At 37.5% G+C, this 27,261-nt stretch overlaps 1 protein-coding gene across 1 annotated transcript in view; it reads right to left on the bottom strand.

Annotated features, from left to right (window-relative positions):
* The window catches only part of SPTLC3 (serine palmitoyltransferase long chain base subunit 3), a gene marked incomplete at both ends in the record, with an annotated part of 84,412 nt that overhangs the window by 48,649 nt on the left and 8,502 nt on the right, over window positions 1-27,261 (bottom strand). Inside the window, 3 exons of the mRNA XM_084283653.1 lie at window positions 1,323-1,471; window positions 2,200-2,354; window positions 3,529-3,720. Coding sequence (XP_084139779.1) covers window positions 1,323-1,471; window positions 2,200-2,354; window positions 3,529-3,720 — 496 coding nt within the window. The remainder of the gene's footprint in view (window positions 1-1,322; window positions 1,472-2,199; window positions 2,355-3,528; window positions 3,721-27,261) is intronic.

Genomic DNA, 27,261 nt, shown 5'->3' on the forward strand with positions numbered 1-27,261 from the left:
AAGAGAAAGTCCTAGAAATCTGCACACTGTGGCTGTTGAAACAGACTAGATGGAGATGAGCAGTAACATCTAAAAGACACAGAGATGTGGTGCACAGGTACATGGTTTAGCAGTGGACTTGAAGCGTTAGGTGGATGGTTGGGCTTGATGATCTTAAAGGTCTTTTTCAACAGAAATGATTCTATGACTTAATATTTGAAGACTTTTTTTTTTTTTTTAAATAAACTAAAAGCCATTGCGAGTCTTCCAAATTAAAGAATTCCAAAGGCAAAAGATAAAGACCGACAAACACCAGACATATTCTTTGAAGTACTGAAAACAACCCAACGCATTCTCAGACAAAATAGAATTCAAGGCAAAAAGACACAGAGAAATGTTCCTTGAATACCTTAGATGACTAGTAGTGGTGACAACTTTCAAGCATGCATGCAATTCAGGTTAAACAATATATTGCAGTCACCACATGGGTCACCTACAAAAAGAAAGTAGGGTCAACCTGTAAACCCTCTCAGTGTGTCGTCAATGACAATTTTATTACTGAAAATCAAACCATGATGACAAGATAAGTAATGACAAGGTTTATTTTTATTTTATTATTATTTTCTTCTCCCTGGAAATGAGACTTAAAATGAAAGAAATGAAAGAAATGAAAAATGAAAGAAATTAAATAATAAAGTTTTTGTTTTTCATGAGATTTTGGGAGGAAAAAAATTTGCTACGAGAGATACAAAACGAAAAAAAAAATCAGGTTGTTGGATAAAAGAAGTCTATAAAGGACTTCTCCATGCTGTGAAGCCTACTTTTCCCTTTTGACAGCTCCCAAGAAAGTTAAAGCTTAGAGAAACACCTCCTCCTGAGTTTAGATGGAAATTGCTTTCCCTGAAATGCAGGCTGATTGCACTATTAGAAATGCATAATTATATCCACATTTAATAATGGTTTGGTTAAAGGATTTGTATAAAAATATAGGATTGAAGATAACACCACATGCAGCCCAGAAAGTGAAAACACATTTATTTCTTAAAGGACATATCAACTCAAAAAAGTGAGACGAAACCTTCCTGAATCTCTTCCTTACATGCACACTGGAAATTTTTACTTTTCTAAAAAAATAGTAATATTTTTTGAGTAATATTTAAGAGTAATATTTTCTCCTTTGAAAAAAGTCCTTACATTATAATTAATAAAATATCATTGTTAATAGTCAAACAAGTACTTGTTGATATGATTAAAATTCTCTAAGTTTCCAGTTCCTTCAAGATACCTGTACGAAAAATCATATAGTTACAGAAACATTGGTGGCCATCTAGCTGTTTACTCACCCATTTCTTGTCTGGTACTGCAGATTCCTGTTCCATACTTTTGTAACTCTTTGGTTACAGTTTTCAAAGCATTAGGTTCTGTTTCTGCAAAGCCGAGGTAGTTATAAGAACCCATATTGATTACGTTCTTGATAGTTCTTCCTGTAAACCTATAAATCAAAAAAATTTTTAAACAATGCTGCAACCCTCCCACACACACTAAATGAAAACAGAAGAAAAAAATCCCAAATTTTGTTCCACTGTTGGGTTCATATTTGGAATTGACAATCCTTATATCATTAACATCCTACAAGTTTTTCCAACCTTTCCCTTTTTTTGCCAGGTGAAATGGCAATTTCATGGACCAAAACCCAACCAACCAAACCAAAAAAAATATTGTTAGTGTAGCCAATCTGCACATTATCTATATGGTAAATTTTCATATCATTTAACTCAATAACAGTTGTGATATACTGAAATCCTCAAGCTGTAAACTGCTTAAGACTCACTGCCAGAGACTCACTATGCAAGTTAGAAGGAGCACTTATGCAATGCAAGAAATTATTATTTAAATCCTAACCAAGGGATACAACAACCTTAGTTGCAATATTCTGACTAAAGATCTATTATAAATGAAGCATAAGCTGTTCTACGTGTGCTGACATTGCCAAACAAATCTCACTTCTGATAGAGTTCAGTGTCTTCCACATTGCATTGCCAAACAATATTCAGAAGAAAGAGGACAAATTGTCAGAACTGTACTGATTTCGGAAAAAAAGTGCTAACGGATATATCTGGGGATTAGGTATAATGGGCTAGACGCACCTTTCTGTGCTTTGCAGATGTATCAGGATTAATTCTTAAGAAACTGACACCTGCAGAATGTAAGCTGACTCACCTAAATGTCCAGTTGTAATCATCTGTAACGCGTTCCATAAGGTCAAACTGCGGCCCTGGGACACTGCAAATTGGACGATTCCAGTTATCACGTATTCTCATATAGAGGTTTCTGGTGTAAAAGTTCTCAAAATCTTGATAAAGTGGCACAAAATCCTGGTTTGAAAACATGCACAGGGTTATGTTGCTAGGAAAATCTCTGCTAGGGAACCCAAGTCATTCCCATTACAAAGGAAAAATTGATTCATTAGTAAACAGAGGGTTACAACAACCACATATTCCTATGTCACAATTCCAATCGACAAATATGTTTAATTACTTTGAACTACATTTTTTTTTCTTAAACTTCACATGGTCCACAAGTTGGCCTAACTCTCCACTCCAATATTTGGAACGTTCGAAATGAATTCATGATATTTCCACTATTTCCACTTGGAGAATCTAAACGTTTCAAACTGAACATTTTGCTACGTGCAGAGCAGATTGAAAACAGAGAAATAACTCACCGTATTTCATTAAATATTGGCCATGCTAGATTAAAGTTAGTCCAAATGATCTGGGCATTATTGGTCTAGACTGGACATCCAAACAGTTAAGACAATGAGTTTGGCTGATGATTAGTTTCTATCTATGGATTTTAATTTGAAAATTAAACTAAAAGAAAGGTACAGAATCAAAATAAAGTTTTATATGAAACAGAAATATAGCCATGTTAGATATTGGATTCAATGGACTGATGAAATAACATGGCATGTAGTTACATATGTAGAAGACTGGAGAATTAACTGACCATGTAGATACATTGTGGATGGTGTCAAGATTTAACTAGCATATCTGAAATCAAAATAGTGCATGAATGGCCAAAATAAGTGAATTGAAAAAAGTTATTCCAAGAGAATGCTCATATAAAGATTACACCATTGTATTTCATTTTGTAGTGCAAGCATCTTTGAGAAGCCAAATCAGAAAACATTATTTTGGGAATTTTATTTGTAAGAGGAACAGTTAGAATGAAGTTAGATGAAATTAAATGAAGTTAGATGAAGTTAAATGAAGTTAGAATGCAATTGAACTTGCTGAGGTGCTTTGTGACTAGCAGTTTGACAAACATAAGTGAGCAATCACAAAGATGTTAGTTCTGCCTATTGCTAGAAAGGATAAAGTAGCATATGGAAAGATAGGGGTTGAAGAGATATAGCTAGATGATATAGTTAACAATAAAGGGTTTATGAGTTTTCTTTTTCTTTGAATTGACCTAAGACATTGAGATTCTATTCTGCTGACAGTGGAAAACTCAGCTGTGGATACATACATACTTTTTTATACGTACTTTTTGTTGTTCTCTCTCTTCAGCAATGTTACGTTTTTCTAGTCCCCAGGCTCTCATAAAATCCCGCAGGTAGCCAAATATTGTGCCCACTCCAAAACCCACGAAAGTAAGAACTGCAACATACATTGGTGCCTGTTCAAAGTGCTCAATAAATGTTTTTTTGTAGAGAGTTCCATTTGATACACCATTCTTCTGAAAATATAGAACAGAAACCTGGGATTAATAACTCTTCAACTGATCAAAGTTTATACCAAAACCTTAAACCTTGAAGTAAATCTTTTCCTCTAATATACAACAAAGCAGGAGAGGCATTTAGACCTCTCACCATATCAGATAATGCAATTTATACTTGGAGGAGGGGGCTTCTAACACTGCTGGTGCTACTGATCACTGCAAATATATTCAATTTTCTCTCCTCTCCACCAACGTCTTCAATTGCAGGCGTCTTCAACACCACTCCCTTGTCTATTTTGAAACACTGGAAACTTATGAAAGACTGGCAACATATTACTGTTTAATTGGACAATTATTTCAAAGGTGATTAAATGCAAACCACAATACTCTGTTCTTGCAAGACCAAACTATAAAAAGGGAAGGGCGGCATTGAAAACTCACCTACACTGGGCCTGACGCTGCTTCTGAAACGCTTGTGTAACCCGCTACAGCAGCTAACCCATAAACAGGAAATCCTGCCTAAAATAGGGCACCTTTGCCATGCTGTTCTTCAGATCTGAGGAAGTACCCAAAACAGCAATAATCCCAGCCTTCCATTTCTGTTCCAATTTCAAAAATGCCTTTAATTATACTTCCAATTACCTCTTCCATAGTTCTAAAGGTATTACAAAACAGAAAAAAAAAGAAACAAAAGGCAATACACATGGACAAATGCACACCCTTTGTTTGCTGGAATTCGTCATGCTATTGTGACCGACTCCTAGAAATTTACAATCATGCGTGGACAAAATTAATTTGTCTTTAAAATATTCTAAAACTTTGGGAGTTCACAAGTGAAAGAAGCTCAAGTTTTCAACTGCAATCTTTTCAGACCAACCTATATTGAGAATGTTTATCAGATTGTTCTTTAAAATAGAAGTAACCCCTTATTTCCACAAAATAGGACAGCATTTCCGGTTACTTTCTAGTAATGTTCAACTTGCCAATTCAAAAAATAATTAAAAAATGTAATCCTTCTGTTAAAAAGGACCATTTTTGAGCTTATTCTAAAGCAAAGCCTACAACCATATGAAAAAATTGCATTAATCCATTACTGCCTGTGGGATGGATAAGCCAAAATAAAAGATTATTTATGCAATGCAGCAAGCTGAAATACAGTAATTACGTTAAGAACAACCACAAATTCACTGCACTTGCTAGACCTAGCATACTGCATTAAGTTGCCTTTATCTTCAGATGATTTTGATTTCAATTGTAGCTTACTGTCCAATCTTGGATTTACAGTGCTTTCCCAAAAGAAAAAAAAAAGCAGGATACAGGATAGAATGTAAAGATTTTGAAGAAACCCAAAAAAGGAAGAAATTCCAGGGTGATGGTGAACAGAAATTCATCTAGCCTTTGGGAAGACTTACTACCTTGTGAAGGAGAAGGAATAGAGAGCTGGTTCTCCCCATGCGAGTGTAGACCTTTGAAGCTATTCTGCATAGGCACCTCTACCTAAAGCTAATTATTCTTTTAGGCTAACCCATTTACCACGAAAAACATTCTATGAGAGTGAGTTAAACACCTGGTCCAGTCATATTTCAGGTAAGCCACAAGAGCTGTGTGTACGCTACGACACAATGCTCTATTCCATCAAGGACTAAGCTAAGCCCCATTACCTTATGTTTGCCACAGGCTAAGAGCATACTTATGGTCATCTATGGCAATTCCATTGACGTTGTAGTTTGGCAAGCTGTGCCGATGTGATAATGAACCTTAGTCCAGAGGAGAGAATTAGCATGATGTTTAGCAATTTTATTAATAAACACTTTACAGTTACATGTTTTATTTGTAAAGGAGCAGAGAAGCTTTGGCTTATATCAGAGTCCTGCATTGCAAAGCTCTCTTCTGCAACAAAATGCTCTGCATTCAGCTGCTCCTGGTTTATACAGTCGGTATGGTATATATATTTAAAGATGCAACCACCATCCCCTTCTATTCTTAATACAAACAGCTAGTGGTAAATGGCACATCAACAGGAGTAAAGCACTGAACACAACGTTAAATGGTGACCCAAATTTTCTAACACGTGACAGTCTATGAACAATGAAAACCAACAGTCTTCAGATAGCGCAAGGTCAGTACAAGGCTGGGAAAACAAATTCAGAAAAACAGTGACATCTCATCTAAAAACTAAAGTGGGGAAAACAGGGCATTTCACCCAACCTTGGAGTCCCGGGGGGGGGGGGAAAAAAAAAAAAAAAAAAAAGAGTACAAACACTGGAATAACCTAAATAAGCAGATTTGCTGCTTCTGGAGAGTAGATTATTGGGATGCTTAAGAGAGGGATTGGGATGCATTGAGATCACTGGGTGCTTTGCTGAATTGTACACTTACAACTATCCATAAGAACATCTGTAGGGAATAGGAGATTTCTAGCCCCCTGCCTGTACCAATCCTAGCAGATAAAACAAAGGTTCTAGAAGCAAAAATAGAGAATGATGCTTTCTTGAGTATATTCTCCTAACTTTCAACAATTTGTGGCTTGGATGTTTCATGAACCCAAGACTCTGTCATCACATTTAATTAATTGCATCATCAGGGGATAACTATGAATTTGTTCATCACTTTTGAACCTGCAACTGATGTGGATACAAACTGTGAATTTCAATAATTGATTTAATCTGTAAAAAAAAAAAAAAAAAATTATTTATTATACAACTGATAAATTTCACTTGATAATTTACTTTCTGACCGCTGCCCTCTATTCAATTTTTCTGTTTGAGAAATTATGCTACTTGTCGTTCTCTTTACTGAAATGACTTCTGCTTCTCCACTTGTCCTTTTCAAACTGAAGAACCTTAATCTATTTAAGACTAGATTAGCCTCTTTCTTCTTGCATAGGAAAAAATGAATAATCTATATTATAATGTTCAACTTTCTCTTCAGTCTGCCTAGCTCAATAATACCTTTTTGTAATGCAGGATAAGGGAATTAAAATTACATACAATACTGGAGGGCACAGTGTCAATTTACACACCGGGAAATGATGCTTTGGCTTGTTTTCTGTTGCTTTTGTCAAGATCTCTGACATTCTGTCTGCCTTTTTGCAACAGTTCACAGTTCCAGAAATATCCCTAGTGATTACAGTATATCCTTCCTTAGCTGCAATAAACACCTCTTTATAGCGCACTGCTATTTTTGCATGTTAGGAACATTTTCCTCTTCCAATTCATGTATTGCTTTTTAATTAGTGACACGTAATTTTTTCTACCATTTTATCAAATGTTACTATGAGAACTTTGTGTTGTTATCCAGAATTAATCCTCCACTACTCTGAAAAATTCTGTACTGTCAACACCTATTGTCATCTATTTCTCCTCACCCCTTTTTTTTCCCAGACTGTTAGTAAAAATTGTGAAAGCACAGCTCCAGTCCCAGGAGGAGTTCATTCCCTGCACCTCCTTGGTCACATTTTTAAAATTTGTATCTTATTTATAACACTCCATTTCTGTGGTGAAAATGCCATCTTAAGCAGCAGCCCAGAGTTATTCAGCAACTTTATTTTTGGATTCCTTTACAAATTTTGAGTAAACATGCTTTGTGATATGCTAATCCACATTTTCTTGGCTTGTTTAAAAAATTCTGCCAGTATTCCAAATCACAATAGTCACTCACTAGTCTGCTACAGAGAAAGGGTACTTTCTAGGCACAAATGCAATGAATCCACCAATGCAAGTTATAAAGACACTCAAGGCAGACAGGCTATAGAAGAAATTCAAAGTGAACAGATATTTTACCACTGAGATAGACAAATCCAGGATTTCATCAGCTTCACAGAAACCAACAGCACAATCAGGACTATAATATGCAACTTGCTTGTGCTGAGTCTGTTTAGTTTACTAGAACATGCTGCCTTTTGCTCTCTTGCAACCGAAGGTCGTACTGGCAGCTCCAGCTCATAACTCTGTGTGCAGCACACAGTTATACAGAATCAATGTCGACAGATTTGGCAGCAGCTTTAAACCACAGTTGCAAAGTGGTTTCCAGTAAGATACTCACAGCAAGAGAATTCCTGGGAAAGATTTTAATGCCATTGAAGTCAACAGGAGCAATGCCAATACAGTCAATAAAACCAGCTTTAAATGCAATACACCTTATATCCCCATATTCTGCAGTTAGCAAAATGATTTTGAAACAATTTCTATCTTTTCTATCATGAGGAATATCCTCTTAACCCCCCTCAGGTTTGAAATGGAGAAATTAACACTAACAACAAATCTAACAGTGCTATTAGAATCATGCAAACTAATCTGAAAGCCTAAGCAGACTTCTGGCAACACTTTTCAAAGGAGGAGTTACAAAACATGAGATTTCCATTAGCAAAGAAAAATAAAATATATCTGTGCAATAGTGTGAATAAGACTTAAATATTTGTTTATACTACCCAGAAAGTGAGGAAAGACATTTTCATTTCATTTAGGTCATGCAGCCTCTGGGAGAGTGCTAGTCAACATGAGCCAGAATCATGTTGAAGTGGAGAGCTAGGGCTGAACAACATGGGCATAGTGTGACACTACTGAATCTGTGTGCTGACTGTGACTAATTTGCTGGCAAAGAGGTAACCACTTACACCAGCATGAGTTAGGAGTAAACCCACATGACTGGAGCTATGAGGACCCAAGAGCTCATGTTTTCACACAAGTCTGTTCTGTAGAGGCAATATACATGTACACTGTAAAGAAATCCAGAAACTGATCTGCTTTTTGAAAGCCCTCTCAAAAAAAAAAAAAAAAAAAAGTGTGCCCTACTATGGTCACTTCCAATACAGCAGTAGTAAGTACAAATAGCTATATCTTTGAAGCAAAACTACTAGGAGAATAAAGAAAAAGTCTGTCTTTTAATATAAATTCTCCACAACAAACAAAAAGTGATCCAGAAACAGGTGAAACTTTATTTTACTCTCACTCAGTTTAAGAAGAAAGTTTAATCTGTGTCTGGATCAGGATCAGATGTTATCACATTGTTGCATAAAACCTATAAAAAAAAAAAGAAAGGCAACACAAGCTGAGTGATCCACATAAAACTTCTGTGACAGATATGAATATGAAAGGGGTAGATGTTGAAATCTGTGAAACAAATGAAAGACACCTTTGCTCAGTACCTGCCAGATTTCAAGTACCCACTGAAATCCTGAGCAAATTGTGACAGTGCATTGCTACAGCCAAGAACTGATGGGAGCACAGACTGGTAATCACGGATGCACCATCTGGTTGCTTGCAGATGGTTTGGTTCTAAACAGACATTTCCTTCCTAACATTGGGGGTGGGGGAAAAATCTGGGGAAAGACCCTAAATGCAGGTGATTTTAGATGTCCTAGGATGTGTGAGACAGCTACATGGTGATGGCAGGCAGTACACAGGACCTTTAGAGGCTTGTACCCTCCTGGAGCAGAAGCTGAAGATGGGATAATATGGGGTCCCATTTCAGCCATAAGAAGGGTATGGTCAGCCTAAATCCCCCCCAAGAGCTTCCCACTGGATAGTCAGATTTTGAAGTGGCTGATATGCAACTCTGTCCTCTAGGGAACATTGTCATGAGAAGACTGGGTCTCAAAGAATAAAACTGTTCTATACAAGCCTGCTACAACTAGTGCTTTCTCACAGAAACACCGTCCCTCAGTATCCATTAGAGACTAGAATTCTTAATGATTGCATGAAGTCCTCAGGAAAAGAAAAGGGTTACGGAAAGGAAAATATAAGATTACAAAAATCAGAAGTTTCCTATAATGAATATAAGATCAACAGACTGAGATCACTTCACAAATCTCTGCAGTTATTGGCAATGATATCCTTTATTGCAAGTATATTGTTTCTTCTCTGTTACAACACATTGAGAGGTCTGAGCCTGTAAATCCTGAAAATACAAACCAAAAATGGCTACACAGTGAGTTTGTAGCTTACTGAGCTATACATACAAGTCTTAAATTAAAAATAATTGTGAAACTGATGTCTAGAAGGTGCTAAAATGTAGGCCACAGCCTCTTAAAATGTGACCAAGCCAGAAGAAAGTGTAATTTTCACACAGCACAAACTGTAAATAGAAACAAAACAAAAAAACACATGTGCTATTACTCCTGTGTCTGCAGAACCCTTGTTCAGACTGGTTATTGATTTCCACTGAAATTTTGAGAAAAAAAATACACCTGGTAGTGAAGCAATTGCTAAAAACAGAGCAAAATGTGCAGGACTGTTCAGAAGACTTAGGAAATTTAAGAAACCTTCACAGTAACTTGAGAATCCATGTGCTATTGAACTTCCTAGAGGTTTAGAATCTAACAACTCAGAAACTGAGAAGTTTGCTCCCTTGTAAGCTGTACGAGCTGCTGCTTGTTCTGCTCTGTCACTTTGTGCTTGTGTGAAGCTTGGGTCCTTTCACCTTACTCTTCATACTCACCAGCGAAATCACTTTGAAACACAACCAACTAACCAACAACCACCTGTAACTGAAATCTAATGACTAACCGAGAACTTCCAGCTTCCTTGTACAAATTCATGGCAGCATAGTATGGACAAATAGCAAAAAAAGCAGATGAGAAGATGAGGTCTTCATTTCCCACACTTGCACCATTTTTTTTTCAGTTAAGCAGAAATGGAGCTCCAAGACATCCACCTTGTAATAGATTTTACAGCACAAAATAATGGAGTCCTGCAGTGACAACTACTGCTGTGAAAGACAAGATCATTCAAAACATACTGTTAAATAGAAAGCATTGTTATAAAATAAAAAAATCCTTACTATGCAGATATTGGACTAAGTACACTGCTGTGACAAACACTTGCTCCATATTCAATTTTACAATCCCCTTTCTATCAGATATATTGCCTGTAGAAAGAACAATAACCTACATGAAGAATACATGCTACTTAACATCAGAAGAAAAATCTCATAGCATATTAATACTCTGTGTGACTTGAACCTTTTCTCAACAAAACAAATTGGAATTTCACCTTTTATGTCACTAGTGACCTTCCCTTGAACACTATCACAAAATAGAGCTAGTATTGGGCACTATGAAGCATTTTAGAAACAGCTTCCTTGTACAGTATAAGGAATAAAAAGAGATAAAATAATACTTTTGAATGCAACATGGGAAGCTGGAAGACAGACTTCTTACTCACAAGGTTCAGGAAGGAAAAAAATTGGCAGAAGTCCAGAGACAACAGTCATAAAAAGTCTAAGCTAGAGCAGAGATGAACTTGGAAGATGAATGTTTCATCATCTTTTATAAGTTTTATGCAGACATCCTTATTCAAGTTGCCTCTTATCCTGGTGTGTCAGGATATGTGTTTCCATCCCTGCACACATCACAGGCACTGCGCATTCTGGCATCAGTGAATGATTATTTGCAACGAAGTAAATTGTCTGTGTGCAGTTTTCCCAAAATCTATGGATATGTACATTTTCATCTGTAATAAATTTAGTCCAGTAAGCTGAATGTACAGATGTAAAGTCATTAGAAGAATGTACTATGTGATTTTATGTACATTTTCATCTGTAATGAATTTAGTCCAGTAGGCTGCACCGATGGGCTGAGGTCAACTGCATGAAGTTCAACAAGGCCAAGTGCCGGGTCCTGCACCTGGGGCGCAATAACCCCAAGCAGAGCTACAGGCTGGGAGAGGAATGGTTGGAGAGCTGCCAGGCAGAGAAGGACCTGGGAGTGATGGTGGATAGTCGGCTGAATATGAGCCAGCAGTGTGCTCAGGTGGCCAAGAAGGCCAACGGCATCCTGGCTTGTATCAGGAACAGTGTGACCAGCAGGGCTAGGGAGGTGATCGTCCCCCTGTACTCAGCTCTGGTGAGGCCGCACCTCGAGTACTGTGTTCAGTTTTGGGCCCCTCGCTACAAGAAGGACATGGAGGTGCTTGAGCGGGTGCAGAGAAGGGCGACGAAGCTGGTGAGGGGCCTGGAGAACAAGTCCTACGAGGAGCGGCTGAGGGAGCTGGGCTTGTTCAGCCTGGAGAAGAGGAGGCTCAGGGGCAACCTTATCGCTCTTTATAAGTACATTAAAGGAGGCTATAGAGAGGTTGGTCTGTTCTCCCACGTGCCTGGTGACAGGACGAGGGGGAATGGGCTTAAGTTGAGCCAGGGGAGTTTTAGGTTAGATGTTAGGAAGAATTTCTTCACTGAAAGGGTTGTGAGGCACTGGAACAGGCTGCCCAGGGAAGTGGTGGAGTCACCATCCCTGGAAGTCTTCAAAAGACGTTTAGATGTAGAGCTTAGGGATATGGTTTAGTGGAGGGCTGTTAGCGTTAGGTTGGAGGTTGGACTCGATGACCTTGAGGTCTCTTCCAACCTAGAAAATTCTGTGATTCTGTGAATTACACATTGCAGAATGGTTGCACTATAGTATTTGTCAAAATAAAAACCACATACATCTCTGTATAGCAGAGAAATTTAGATGTATTCACACCGACTTGGGACACACAGGAAGAATTTCTTTGGAGAGCTTTCACGCCAGTAGCAAACACTGCTTTGAGCTGTAGATTTCCGAAATTGCTGTATAAACAGATAAAATCCAGTACCAACTAAGACACATAAACAGTACACAGGGAAAAAAAATCACATAGTACATTCTTCTAATGACTTTACATCTGTACATTACAAGCAATAGCAAGAAACATTAAAATGAAAAAGGAGTATGTAAAAGGCCTGATATAGCTATTATTCTGCTTTCCATTGTTGCTGGAGAATTCAAAGGGGACTCAATATAAATGGGAAGGGATGGCAAAGATGAAAGATGAAAGAAGGGATGGCAAAGATATAACTGGGAAGGCAAAGATGAAGTTTAATAATTTTAAATTACTAGAGACATAACAGTGAAGTTCACTAACCAGGGAGATAGTTACGCATACCAGAAGGTATTTCCTAACCTTACAGCAATTACAGAGTAGAAAGCTAGACACGTTGAATCAGACAAAAGAACGAGATGAGACGCCTAGGTTACAGGAATTCTGGCACAGTTCCTGGCGTCAAGTTGCAGCAAGTGTTTGCTATTATTTCCAAAGCTCATAGTGAACTACAAGAGTCACACTGCCTGGCCACATCAGGATCTCTCCCTATCATTCATATCCCATGGCTTTGGCTTTAAGAATGAATGGCAGAAAACAAACAAGGGTCAAAGTAGTACTACTTGAAATGGTTTCCATTTCTGTGTGACACTAGTGGTGATCTCCTAACATATGAAATTTCTTCCAGAAATGATTTATCATTTAGGAAGTCATTCAGTGGAGTCTCTACACATTTTTGTGACTGAAAATGTAATTGAATAGAAAGATACTTGATATTATCTAACCAGACTCTTAGTGATTTTGCCCAGTGCAGGCTCTATTATAAAATCTATATGAAGCAATCCACCAGCTCAGCTTCCCACGTACAGACTTTGCAAAGAACACCAGAAAGTGTTTTAACTAACATCAGATTGTTCTCTCCACAAAATTCCCTTGTGAGGAAAACATTACAGGTGAACAGACAGATGCTGCGCAGTAACTTGCATGACTGGATCAGCGTTGGATCCTAGTGCTTTCCCATTATAAACTACAGTGGCTTCAAACAGGACCAGGATTCTGTACAGGAGACAAAAGGAAACAGCTTAATAATGAGACTCATTTCCTATCAGGATGGACGTGTCCCTGGACTTCCCATGCTAAATACACGACAAGATTCAGTCTTAATGTGTTAAAGCTTCAGAAAGCCTCAGGCCACCCTTCGCTCCCAAGATGACAGCACCAGTTTTGATGAAGACTTTTGGAAGGCACTGAACACTGGGTCCTTTGTGAAAGTATCATGAACAGAATTTACAGCATTCACATTTCCTACCTCAGAGTTGTGTATCATTAGAATAATTTGTACGTTATTCCACTTATTTTGAGTGTAATGCACAAGTTAAGTGGAAAACGTGCTCTGCAAGACATTCCTGTTATTGCAATGAGTTATCTATCATATCTCAGAAAAGTGAAGACAGAAAATCATTGCCAATTTTCTTAATGAAATCAGACAAATTTTACTATTTATTCTCTCTCTCTCTCTCTCTATATATATATATATTTTTTTTAATCTTTTCTAGGTTGGAAGATCCTCTAAGGTAATTAATTTCTTTTGTAATGGTATTTAAATATGAATCTCCTAGCATACCACTGACAAAGAAAGAGATGAAATACCAGAATCAAAAAGTTACAGATTTAATGATGGGGAAAAACAATTTTTCTCAAGAACAAAAAGAGGCAACCAGGATGTGCTGCTAACTTCTCATGTAGGGTAATTAAAAGCTCAGTAGGAAAACAAAGCAAAACTGGTAAAAGAAAAAAAAAAAAAAAGAAAAAAGTTCAAAAAAGCCTTTTCATTTTTATAATAAAGAACAGAACTTTAGGGTAGAAGAATTTGAGGAAGATGAGAGACAACCATTACTAAAGGTGGCTATAGTCTCACATTATATCACGAAGTGACAAAAGTTGAGAAAATGAATATCTTGACACCTTAAAACACAAGAGAAACTGTCTTAAGCAAGAAAGGAATTCATTTAAACAATAGTTAGGCAACTTGGCAGTAGAGCTCATGGCATAATTAAACTGGGATGGATCATACCAAAGCCAGCATCAGAACTGGCATACCTGATCGCATCAGTGTACCATCTACTATAACAACATGACATGAGGATAGATAGGTTGCAGTCCAAGTTATGTTGCAAGAAGCCCAGAAGAAGTTTACAGAGTAACCTGGATCCACCAACTAGTGAGATTTTGTTGAAGGTCTGACATTTTCTTTCAAAACTCCTATTTTGTTTTTAAAATAATACTAATACCAACCATAAAAATTTTTCAACTTGCTATATTTCACATGGATATTTAATCCTAAAGTCTTATAGGAATGGGTTCCACCATTTCAATTATGCAAGTTAAAGCCGGTTTACTCCTTTACATACTTTAAATATACTTCCTAAATTAAATTGTTCCAAATTACTCATTACACTTTTTTTTTTTTTTTTTCCCACACATCCTATGATAGCCTCTTGATTTCTTTGCAAGAGAAGTGACTAGAATCAACTGAGCACCACAATCTGGCCTAAAGTGTCATGATTAAACAATCTGGCTTGTGCTATTGTGAAGGCACCCACACGTACTTTTTTAATTCTTCTTCTTCCCTGATCAGGGCTGCCCAGATGCAACGTGTATAGAAAACTGGCTAATTTTTATTAGTCTATAAATACTTGAATAAATTGTGAACAACACCAAAGGTGGATTACAGTTGAAATTCATTGCTAAGGAACTCAAATCAGTACATATTTGGGAAAAAAAAAAATCTGAACAAGATGGTATATAATACCAGTCCCAATGTAATTGATTCTTAGAGGCTGCAAGGCTAAGCATCAAGCATTGCTGTAAAATATCTGGGAGGAAGAATGATCTAGAAAACAATCAAACACTTGAGTACCACTGCATAAAAAAAAATAGATTGAAATTGTAAGCAATACAGAAAAAGCAATATAATTATAGAAAGCTTACACAAGCTCTTCATATGTTGCTTTCAAGACTACAGCAAGAAATCCCATCAGAAACAGAATTCATGACTAATTAAGATGAGTGTGATACGGAACAACTCAGTACTACAAAAATGGAAATAAACATTTCTGTAGACTGTGGAGAATATTCTGTAGAATAAAATGTGTATTTCAGAGAAATGTCAACCTCTTAACTGGAGGTAGATTCCTTTTTTTTTTTTTTTTTTTTTTTTTTGAATGAGAGACAGAACTACGGAAAAAACTGTGAAGTTTACATTAGCACCGACTATATTTAAATCCTGCAGTTCATAACACAAGAGTAGTGAGAAGAAACATACCATAACAAATTCTACACTTGCAGCTTCTTATAAGGTACAAATACATTGGTTACATGCTGAAAAGCTGAGTGAGACAGCTAAATATGAGAAAGTAAGCAATTAAACTATCTTAATAGAGGTACCTGAGCAATAAATGATATAAGATTATCACAATACTGCAAAAAGTCTAGGTGAGAAATTTGACATGATTCTGCAGAATCTTTACATCCATTTAAAACACAAATACAGTCTGATATTTCTTTTACACTCGTGCCCAATTGCAGAAAAGCTGTGTATTTTCACAAATTACAATGAATTGCTTTCTTCGGATATTTTTTTCTTTCTAAAAAACAGCAGAAACAGTAACACCCTTCTCTATTTTGATTTACTTTTTAAATATTAAGAAAAGGTGATTTCAATCTGCTATGATTGAGTGATCTCCACCTCTATACTTGTGAGGAACTCACAGGACTCCTCCAAGATCCCAGAGGTGGTACAATAAGTCCTCCAAGAGGCACTGTATTCCCACTAATTTCAATTTCTTCCTGGTATAATTGGAAAAGATGATCCATTCCTTGACGACTGCTTAATGCCTATTTAATTGTAATGACATGCATTAACCATTATTAAATTGGCTAACTCAATCTTAGAGCTCACAGTCAAATGTATTCTACTTCAATTACTTTAAGATTAATAAAAAATAATCTAGAAATAAATTGTACATGGTTATTTTCAGTACATCATGCAATAAAATTATTTTTATAAGCTGTTCCAGTAATTATGAAACACTGAAGATCAGAATGGCTTGCATTCTCCCATCTGAACCTTCCTCCTCTACATTTGCAGAAATTATTCTTAAATAAATGCTCTCCTCAGGTTTTATAGAAGTCTAGGTATATACAACAAGGAAAGTCCTCATCCCAACGTGTGGTACTAATTTTCATTAGTAGATACACATCTAGCCAGAGGCAAACATCTGGGAGTTGTGGTTCTTGGCTGAAGACAGAAGAAGTAAGAAAAAGAACACCAGGAATTCAAAAGACAGAAGTCAGGTGTAAGCACACTGAAAGAAAGGAGTGACAGAAGCATGTTTTGCTTGGTTCAAAGGAAAGTGCCTTTTCAAATGCATGACAAGCAGCAAAAACTCATCTGAATTAAGCTTTTCAATGTGAAAAATTTTAAACTTTTCAAAGAAAACAATGGGTTATGTTATTATGTTGCCCCTCTGTTTGCAAGTACCCCCCTAAGAGTTTTTGAGTTAGACCAATTTCAACCTGACAGAAGAACTGAGGTCTTCCAAGACATGAACTTTTCTGAAAGCTTCAGGAAAATCTGACCTTGATAATTTAAACTGGTCCAAACCCACAGACAGAAGGAAAGACAGCAATAACTCATCTCTTTGAAGGTTCTTGGAGTAAATTACACATAGACATGTAACGACCCACCAGTCAGCACCTGCATAGAATACGCCAAGCCTTGATAAGTGCTTTCTCTTGCCTATCTGGAAAGTAAGAGACATGGTAGTCAAATTGCAATTTTCTGGAGTAGAAGTTTCTGTACACACAAGATGAGTAGTTCTATCACTCATGGGAAAACAAAACAAAACAAAACAAAAACCACAAAAAACAGTTGTGGACACTTCACAAGCCTCTCTCTCTCTTACCTCTAAGATTATTTCTTCTTCCTCTGTTGCGGTGAGGCAAATTAAAAAATAATACTGAAAACATTACTTGGAAGTAGTTTAAGTAGACATTAGGGCATCTTAACTCAAAGTTTTCATTTATACTGATCATAAGCTCATAAAATGGTAGAAATCAAGGGACTTGGGAAAAGCAGGAAATGGAACAGCAGAATAACAGATTTCAAGAAAGCACAACTGTACTTGGAAATAGCATGCAACTCCATAGGAAGGGATATTAAAATGAGTTGTTAAAAACAGCCATCCTTCAAGAGAACAATGTTAAGGGCAAAAGGACAAAGCACTCTAATGTTACAAAGCACTATACAGATCTCTGCTGAAGTCCTCCATCCAGCTTTGGGCAATACAGAACAGAGATTTGAACTAACTGTAGAGATCTGGGAAGAGAAAGATAAAGACTGGAAATAAAGTTCTGAGAAACGAATGAAAGAATTTGAACTGTTTACTCTAAAGGGAAGAGAAAGCCCTGAGGACTGGTGGTTTGAGAGTCTTAAAACATGTAACAGGTAACTGCAAGAGGAAGGGAATGAATTATGTTCTGGACAAGATACAGCATTGTAAAATGACGGTCAAGGTGGCTTAGATCAGACATGAGAAAAAACTTTCTACTGATAAAATCAATCAAACTTTAAGTTAGATCATGTTAATTTCATCATTTAGATTTACCTTATGTTCAAAAACCTCACTGTGACGTGGAATGTGGAACAGAAAAGAATGAACACTCAGAAAATAGCCAATATATTTTCCAAAGAGTCAAATGCAAGTAGACAGAGATAACCTTCAAGCCATGGATGCTAGAAGAAGGAAGCGAATATATAGTTTTTGTTTAAAACAAAAATAAATTAAAATGACCCTGGCTCTTGGCAACTCTGTATTTGGAAAATTTAAATGTGTTCAGTACACTTTATGGATCAGCGAACAAAGTTATACCTAATAAAGACTGTACAGATTTATTTTGTGGGCACAAAAAACCTGTTACTCCTACCTCAAGAACACTTTCACATAAAAAAAAAAGTTGCTTAAAGGTGTACATGATAAGTAAAAACATCGGTCAAAGTAAAACTTAACACAGAAGATATATCTTTCCATGAACACGATTTGGGAAATGATAGAAGCTGAACATGACCTGCAGAAATCTAAGACTTTAACAAAAGCTACTATGCTTTGATGTAGCATTCCAAACCATCTTCCTGCATCCTGTATCTAAAGTCAGTGTCTCTTTTCCCCTTAGCTTAACTTAGATTTCCAAAATGTCCCCTTAAAATTAACACCAACACTGGAACTCATAAGGAGATAAAATCAGCTACAAGCAGAGTAACTCCTTCATTCTGACTACGTTATATAATCAAGTAAATCACTATTCAAAGAGATGTAAGATTTTGCATAAATTGGTTTTAAATCCCATAAAAGACACATTTTCAGAAGATACGTTTCATATTGTCAAGATCTTTAACAAAATTTGTACTGTAGTAAAAAATAAAATTTATACTGCAAACAAAAATTGCAAACCTGAATATAAGATTAAGGTCATACCCTCCTGTAGTGGCTGCGTCTAACGTATTTGTGAAATGCGGCAGATAAACCAATGATAAATAAGATGGTGTTCCAGCTGTAGTAGAGAGAGGTGTCCCGTTTGTTCTGGCTTTAGCTCATCCAGTAACTCCTGTGTCAGGGTGAATTTTATACTTACATCCTACCATCTAACAGAGAAAAATATCATTTACTTCTGATTAATGTCCACGTGTGCAAAGTAGTACGATCTCAATATCATGTCCCAAGACACAGAATTAATAAAGCTCAGTTACAGTGGGGAAAAAAATACTTATCTGAGGTCTCACACATAACCTCCTCACAAAAACTAAGGAGATGCTCTTCTAAGTATTTAGATGTGTGAGACACAATGCTTTATAGTGAGTTCTGAAACAACACTAACATACGCTGGTAACTGCTTCTGCTTTTATATTGCTTCTTATTCCATGGGGTAAAAAAGTTCTGTATCCACCCCCCCTCTCATTCTCATTCAGGAAATTAATTGTCCTAAGCTGAATTAAGAATTTTTATGTGCCTGACATCTCACTTATGGACAAATGGAATAATTTCAATCTGTGTAAAAGATCAATAGGTACAAAATCAAGAATGAAAACAGCGACATGGTGAATAACCATCACAATTCAAGAATATAGGCCCACTTCTGGGGAACAATTCATACCAGATAGTATGGTTGTCTTTTTTTTTTTTTTTTTTTCCCCTCCCATGGATCAAAGCTACTCTCTTAAAGCATACCAATTTCTGGAAGATAACACATGCAATAAAACACAATTTGCAGTACTTATATGTTGTGTGTTCCCCCCCTCCACTCCCCATTCTGCTCAGTTGGAGGAAGGTTGAAGCTCTAAGAACAAAACTCTGGTAGAACTGCCCAACAGCAAGGACTTACAAGGCAGAATCTAGGGTCTACCAGTGGGGAAATATGACTAGGGAACTCACCTTTTATTGAGCTCTAAAGAAGGCAAAGCTCAGTACTCACAAAACAGCTAGAGGCAGGAGCACAAAATGCTAGAGAAACTTCTAAAAAGGACAAATCTTTCCTCCAGAAAAACAGAACTGCCAGCTGCAAAGGCTAAACTGTGTAAGTAGCCTGAGTTACCTTTTCATATAATTGCTTGAATTATGGGAGAACATGATGTTTCCAATGATGTTTCATATTCCTCACTTTAACCAGCAGTGCTCCACATTGGCAGGAGATCATCTGTACTGTCTTCTGAGCAAGCCTGCCAACCTCTTCCTGGCACAGAGCTTTATGTAAGCTAGATGTTGCACCTTGCTTCAGTGAGAGGTGGTGGCTTTGTAATCAGGTTTAGCTCAGTTATATGCAGTTGTAAGTGAAGATATACAGGAAGGTACAGAAAATAAAAATATAGTTATGCTTCAGGTTCAAATTATTATGTTTGTCTTGACTGAATGAAAATATCCAATCTTTAAAGTACCCAGATTATTTGCATTAGAACAGAACACAAACTTGGAAAGGGTAAATTCACGCAAAGAATGGAAAATATTTGACACGAACATTCTGGCAGTGCCAGGAGACAGGATCACAGACCACAGACTTTCAAAAGATTTTTATTTTCAGTAGGAGTCATTCCAAAAATCCGGCCACTTAGTTTGCAAAGCAGAACTGAATTATTTTGAAATTCCATCCATGTCCCTCAGTCTCTGTAGTGCACAAGAGCTAAGCATTGCTGACTTTTTCCAGTGTTGCACACCTCGGTCAAGGAACATGGAAGGCTTGCTTTTCTACACAAAAACCTGCAACTCTATCCTCATCTCCTATGATCCATCCCTGTTTCCCCCACCATCCCCTCTCTGTGCAGCCCTCAAATCTGTTTTTAGTCTTTTAAGAGACATCCTGCAGAGGTGAACACATTTGCTCTGGAATACTATGGCTCAACTTTGGATTTGGAAATAAAATTGTAAAATGTAAGTATACTCTTGAAGAATTTATACAAAAGAAGATTATGTTATGCTTACTAACCCAGACAAAGAGAACTGAACAAAGGTGTTGCAAACAGTTACAGAAAGGTCATCCTAGAACTCTCCTAATGGGAATATGGTAAAAAGCTGGCTGTGGCAGCCACAGCAAGCAAGACTGCTTTTGTTATAACTGATGCTCAGATAAAAATATTCAGTCAACACTGAAGTTTTTCCTTTCAGAGAACTACACATTAGTAATATGATGGCTGTCAAATGATTTATGTTTTGGTAGCCATCCCCATGAATCCTACTCAGTAATGGTACTTCTTTGCTATTTCGCAAAAAGGAGTGAAAAAAAATCACCTCCTCCTTTTAAGACTGCAGCTGCTCACTGACCTACATCTTCCTGTCATTGCACCATTCCTTCCCCTCGGTTCCTTGTCTTCATCCTGGCTGAGATCACCTGCCACAGGCTCAACCCATCCACCTTTCACCTCCTCCTGGCTTTCCCTCTCTAGCCTCTGGCTACGCCGGCACCCCAGGAGCTCGGCACACCCCTGACCTAGTTCTCACAGTGCATTTTGCTGCCTCGGGCAGCTCCACCTCACTCCATCGGAGCACTACCACACTGCTGAACAGAGCTCGCTCCTCAGGACAACCGAACAAGCCAGACTCTCCAGTTCAACCAGTGCTTTATCTCACCCCCCAATTTCCACCCTGCATGGCAACTTGTCACCTGTCCCTTGCATTGACTAATACAGATTTTACTGAACTTGACTCGAAAGCGAGAAGAAGTTACAGAAGTTCATGCTTTATCCTCGTGTGATTCCTTGTCCGTAATACTGCTTTGTGAATACTTAGAAGTTGTACCAAGTAGGCATGTCTTTCTCCCAAGCACATTTTTCTCATAACAGATGTGAAAGTGGGACCTAAAGCAACTCATTATAATTCTAACCTGACTGGTTTATGACATGCAAAGCTTTATATGTAGCTGATCAGTAATCTGAATATGTGAACTGACCAATGTTAAATAAATTAGATATCCTGCAGCTCAATAATGAATTTTCCTATTCCAGAAGTGACCAGTATGTAAAAACTACTTCTGTCAGCTTTAGGGATATCCTTCTCCTTCAATGTCTTGTCATTTGATTATTTTATTTTATTTTATTTTATTTTTTTATTTTATTTTATTTTTTTAAATGAGAGAGATTTAACTATATTTTCAAAATACAGAATATTTCTAAGCTCTGGCAGTGTTCTTACCCATTCAGTTGTTTAAATAATGTTGTTTATGAGCTCTGCTACATCCTACATGCTGAATGATATGGCCCAAAAATCACTAATTCTTGTTCTAATTTGCAATGACCTACCAGAATGTGTAAATGGACAAAACATGGGTGTGATTGCTTGTTTTAACCATGGCTGAATGGATCTAAGAGAGAAACAAGAAGCTAGCAGTTCTATCAAGGTAAGAAAAAAGCCTTGTCCAATAGTATAGAAAGTATTACTGGCTTATGTGCTTCTACTACAAGTTTCAGGAAATTGTGCCAGAAGATTTATCATCAGAGTTGTAACTCTGGCTATCACCATCATCATCTGATACGTAAATGTTTCCTATTCCAAGAAAGTATGGTTGGCAAATACAGTTGCCAAAATATGATACGTGCCCATCTGCCATACCTTTGTGGAAACGCTGCATTGCAAACCCTGAATGAGTCTTGAGGAAAATGAATATAATTTTTTTTTTTCATTCAAATGGAAAAAAAGGACACGTAGCACAGCCACAAATGCAACAGTGACTAAATGCAGTCTGGAAATGCTAGCCATAAGTCAGGATGATGCAAAAGCTGGAGGAAGGGGGAATAGGAGTAAGTGGCAAACAGCAAAGTCCGCAGACAAATTACTGTCAGTCAGCCATTGGTTATTTACTGAGAAGTGTCACAGTGCTGAGATATTTTGATTGCCATGCCAACAAATCATCACCCAAAACAAGAAGAAAACTAAGGAACACTTAATACCTATTCTGACAGTCTTCCAAACTTTGTTTCTAAGGAGAAGCCTTTCTTGCATCTGGTTAAAAGCTCTCTGACAGACTTTCCACACTATCAAGTTATTGTGTGAGTAGCTCAGAAAAATCTTCTAATTATGATCCCCTAAATCTCAGGAAAGTAGTTAAAGCTCTCCAAAATGCCTAACTACCGAACTTCTGCCCAAGCTTACGAAAACTACCTGTCACAGGGTGAGAGTTTTGTTTCCATTGCATTTCTGTCTTTATGCTGATGTCTCAAAATACATCTTCACTAGAGAATGCTGTTGCTGAGAAGGTGCAATATGTGATCAGCAGGAGGTGAACTGAAATCATACAGCCTTTGTGAATTGGGGAAGCGCCAGTTAGATGACAATGATGACTTTGAACATGCTTACCTTTGGACCCAGTCTCTAAAGATGAAGAACTAATGGATGACTGAATGAGAATTGAATTACTGCAAATCAGTAACTGTGATTTAGTACATTTAATTTAAACTCAAGTTCCACCTGTAGATAGACTGGCAGAGGAGAAGTGTCCTGTGAGAAATGAGACCAAAGTCCATTTTCCTATCCTGGCTTAACTGCAGCAACTAGAGAAGGAGATAGCTCAACTACATTACACAGTATGGATGATAGGCTACTGATATTTGCAAAACATGGGAAGGCTGATGAAAAAGCCCTCTGAAAAGGCACTTAATAGATACCACTCCTATGTGTACCAAGTATTTTACTAGAACAGAAAAGAGAGTCAGAAAGTTTACAGTCCAAAAAAATTCCACAGAAAAGCAATAAAGTACATTCCACACAGAAATAAGCTAGAGCAGAAGTAAACAGAGATCTGCAGACCTGGGGAATAATAAATTCTGGGTTTCTGTAGATGCGTCACGTAGACTGACTTTGCTATCAAATTAAGAAACACACCAATGGAAACTTCCTTCTTACTTGAGACATAGATCAAATCTCCTTTCTACTAGAAAGGGTACAGGAGAAATGAGTTCACACAGCAGCTCCTCTTTAAACAAGGAATATGCAGAGCTTTTTCTCCTGTGCCCAGCTGCCTGCTTTAAGGAAAGAAAGGATGACACGACTTTGTCAAATCCCGCTGAAAATGGCTAACAGGTTCACAAGTTATTAAGGAGTTGACAGACAGCTACTGCTGCTACATATGCCCTGCTTCTATAGAAAACTAGGTCAAAATGAACTAAGATTATTAACTTTCGGCACAGTTTGTATAATACTATTTATGAAATTATGTAGTTTTCCCCCCCCATACAATATCCCCAAACACACATATTTTTGACACCTATAAGCATAGGCATGCTTTAAGAATCTGAATAACTTGTCGAATTAAATTGTTTCCTGTAAACATTAACATTTCTGCAACATAATTAGAGGATTGCAGCACTTTGTTTCTCATCAGCTACATACTGTAACAGCCAAAAAAGCCAGAGTTTCTGCTAATAATAATAAAAGAATTAAATAAAAATATATGCTTTAGCTCAGTTTCATAAAAACATAGTTCTCAGCCCATGTGCATGAGAAGTTCTCAACAGGTCTCCAGTTATACTGAACATCAGATATAAAAACTACTAATAGTACCTTTTCTAGGCCAGCATTAGAATGTTTTCCACCTATAGATAAGTAAAGATGGTTTTTACCTTCCTTTGCTTAATTTCTGTTGTCCTAACAGCATAGAAGTCCATGTCAACATTTTCAAATATATCAGTTAATCAATACTTTGGGTTGGAAGTGTGTGTGGGGGAACGTAAGTTGATAGAGTTCCATTTTTGATCTGTCATTCTTGGTTACATGGTCTTGTTCATTACTGGCAAAGAGTCTGGTGACTTTCACTCTTGCATAACCTCTAAAGATGTATCTCTAATGAAAAAAAAAAAAAAAAACCAACATGGTAATTTCTTTCTGAAATCAAAAAAGTGATGGCAGGACTTCCCTTATCCAGTAAGTCAGTAAACAGAATAAATTTCTCAACAGAAGAGAAATTTAGGAGAGCTAAGACACCAATGAAGTACAGAGAAAAACTTGCTGGAAACAGGTGAACCTGCATGCTTGGGAATACTTTGTCATGAAGGAAAACAGAAGGATCTTCTAGACATCAGTTTTTGCTGAAAAAACAAGTCCTCTGCTGGGTTTGCACACTGAGCACCACTGCCCAGAAGCCAAGACTTCGGGGCCTGCCAACTCACCCATCCATGCTCACAAAACAAACAAAAAGATGGCAGCCTCACTGCAGGCCTTCTTGGTCCGGTGCATTTCAGGTTAAAGACTTATCTTTTTGCAGAATTTTCATTCTTTAGCTAGCGAATATGACACATGAGAAGGCCAATTAATTCCTTTTCAAGGAATGCAGCAACTTATACTTCTCCTAGTACAAAAGGTTTACTAAAATTCAGTTTCATCTTGGGTTAAAGATGCTCAGTTCCCAAAGTCCATGTATTCTGTCTCAAGACAGAAAACCAGCCCATAGTTATTTTGCCAAATCTTATAAATACACACAAAATATCCAATGTTTCACACTATGCATATCAACATACCAGTTTAATTTGTATACATCTCAAAATTAAGTCGGATGACGGAATAGGCTGTCTCTCGAAAACAAATGCAGATTTTAAGAACAATTAGGCTTAACATGTATTAACAGTATAATTGTCACAGAATGAAACAAATGAACAAAACATTAACTTTTTCCTTTAAAAGTTGTAGATTGTGGCAAATGTTTGTGCTTTGTTTTGGAATCTTTAATTATTCCTGCTTGCTTATGAGTAAGAATCAGATACCAGACTCAAAGGTTCTGAGTTCAACTTAAAGAGATGCTATTACGAAATGTATCTAAAGCCAAAAATGACTAATAAACAATTCCACCCATGTGGCATTCTTCATACATTATTTGATAAAGTAATTTTGCATTTCTCAACCTGGGATTACACTGTGCTGTAACACACACACACACACACCAACCAGAACCAGTTTGTAATGCTCCTGATATATTCACTTACAGGTGCAACAATTCACTACTTAAAGGCTCATAAAAACTTCACTATCGGTTCTGACATAACCTAAAGCAAGTGAAAAGCAACCGAGGATGATAGCTCCTAGGTTAGAGACAACTATGATTAGAAGAGAGGAAGAGGGGTGACGATTTCATCAAATCACAGTTTTGTTTCCTTTGTGATTAAAACAAAACAACAAAAAGCAACAAAACTTCCCCCTTGGGTATTAACACTCCCTGGTACCTGCTAGAACCTCCCATACAATTTCACCACCCACATATGCAAACCAAAAAGCTGTTTATATAAAACAATGATGCAAGGAAAAATTGTAGTGACAACACAGGAGAGTAATGCCTTATATAAAGAAGAGACGACATCAACAGACATGCAGTCAAAAATAAATAAAATAAATAAAATGATCCTTTTGAGCATGCCTGGTGTAAAGAGAGATTGCCAGAAGTCCAAAAAGCTCAAACAGTTGAATTTATGTGAATATGATCTTAAAGAACTGAAAAAACATGCTTATTTTTCAAACATTCTCTTGGACCATGAAATGTCTTCCACAAAATCTCATTAATGTTGAATTGTGCCTGTGAATTGTTTCATTGCTTGGTGTTGGTTTCTGTGCAGCACCTGAAGTGCTAGCAGTGAGGCTGCTCAGCATGTGGCCTGAGCAGGAGATACGTCTGATCAGATCACAGGGCTGGGATTCTTTCTGGGAGCAGCTGACAATGAGGTAAGAGCTGACATTCACTGACAGTCTTTAATTTATTTCTCAAGTTATATTCCCCAGCCTCCGTGGTTCCTGTATCAAATCACTACAGTCACTGACTCACGGCTGCTGAGGACTGGGTGGAAACACCTGTGTTCTGCCCTCTCTAGGCAGTGGTTTGGGTGATCTTCATGAATCTGCCCCACAGCAGCATGTACAACATCCTGATCCTAGCTGCCTTTGCACTTCTTGCAGGTAACCTAAAGGGGCCAAACTAAGGGAAGAATGTTCCCTTCAAAAGAAATACGGAAAGTTTTGTGAAGGCACAAGGAAGAGACAGAAGCTTGAAGATGGAGACAGGCTGAGTCACTCTCACAGAACACCCCAAGAAGCTCAGGAGCGTACAAATGGCCGCTGTGACTCCAAGCGCAGGCCAACAGCTTGTGAAGATTGGCCAGGATGAAGTCTCAGATAGCTACATATGAGTCACGGGGAGGGCTGGATGGCAGCCTTTCAGCCCACATGAATCAGCAGCAGTGACAAGAAAGCAGCAACTCAAATGGAAGTTCCTGGAGGAAGCAGAGCGCAGCGTGATGTGACTGCAGGTCTCAGCTTCCCACCGCAGATATCCCTTTCCATATTCCTGTTGCTCAGTCGATAAATCCTCGATTCTTGGTAGGCTGAGTGGGGTGGAAATAGATTTTTATGGAAGAGGGGGAAATAACATAGCAGATGCCAAAGGCTGTGCTTGGCTGAAGGAGCGAAAAAAAAGGATACAGCTG

Source organism: Netta rufina, assembly GCF_964035555.1.
Source record: "Netta rufina genome assembly, chromosome: 3".
NCBI lineage: Eukaryota > Metazoa > Chordata > Aves > Anseriformes > Anatidae > Netta > Netta rufina.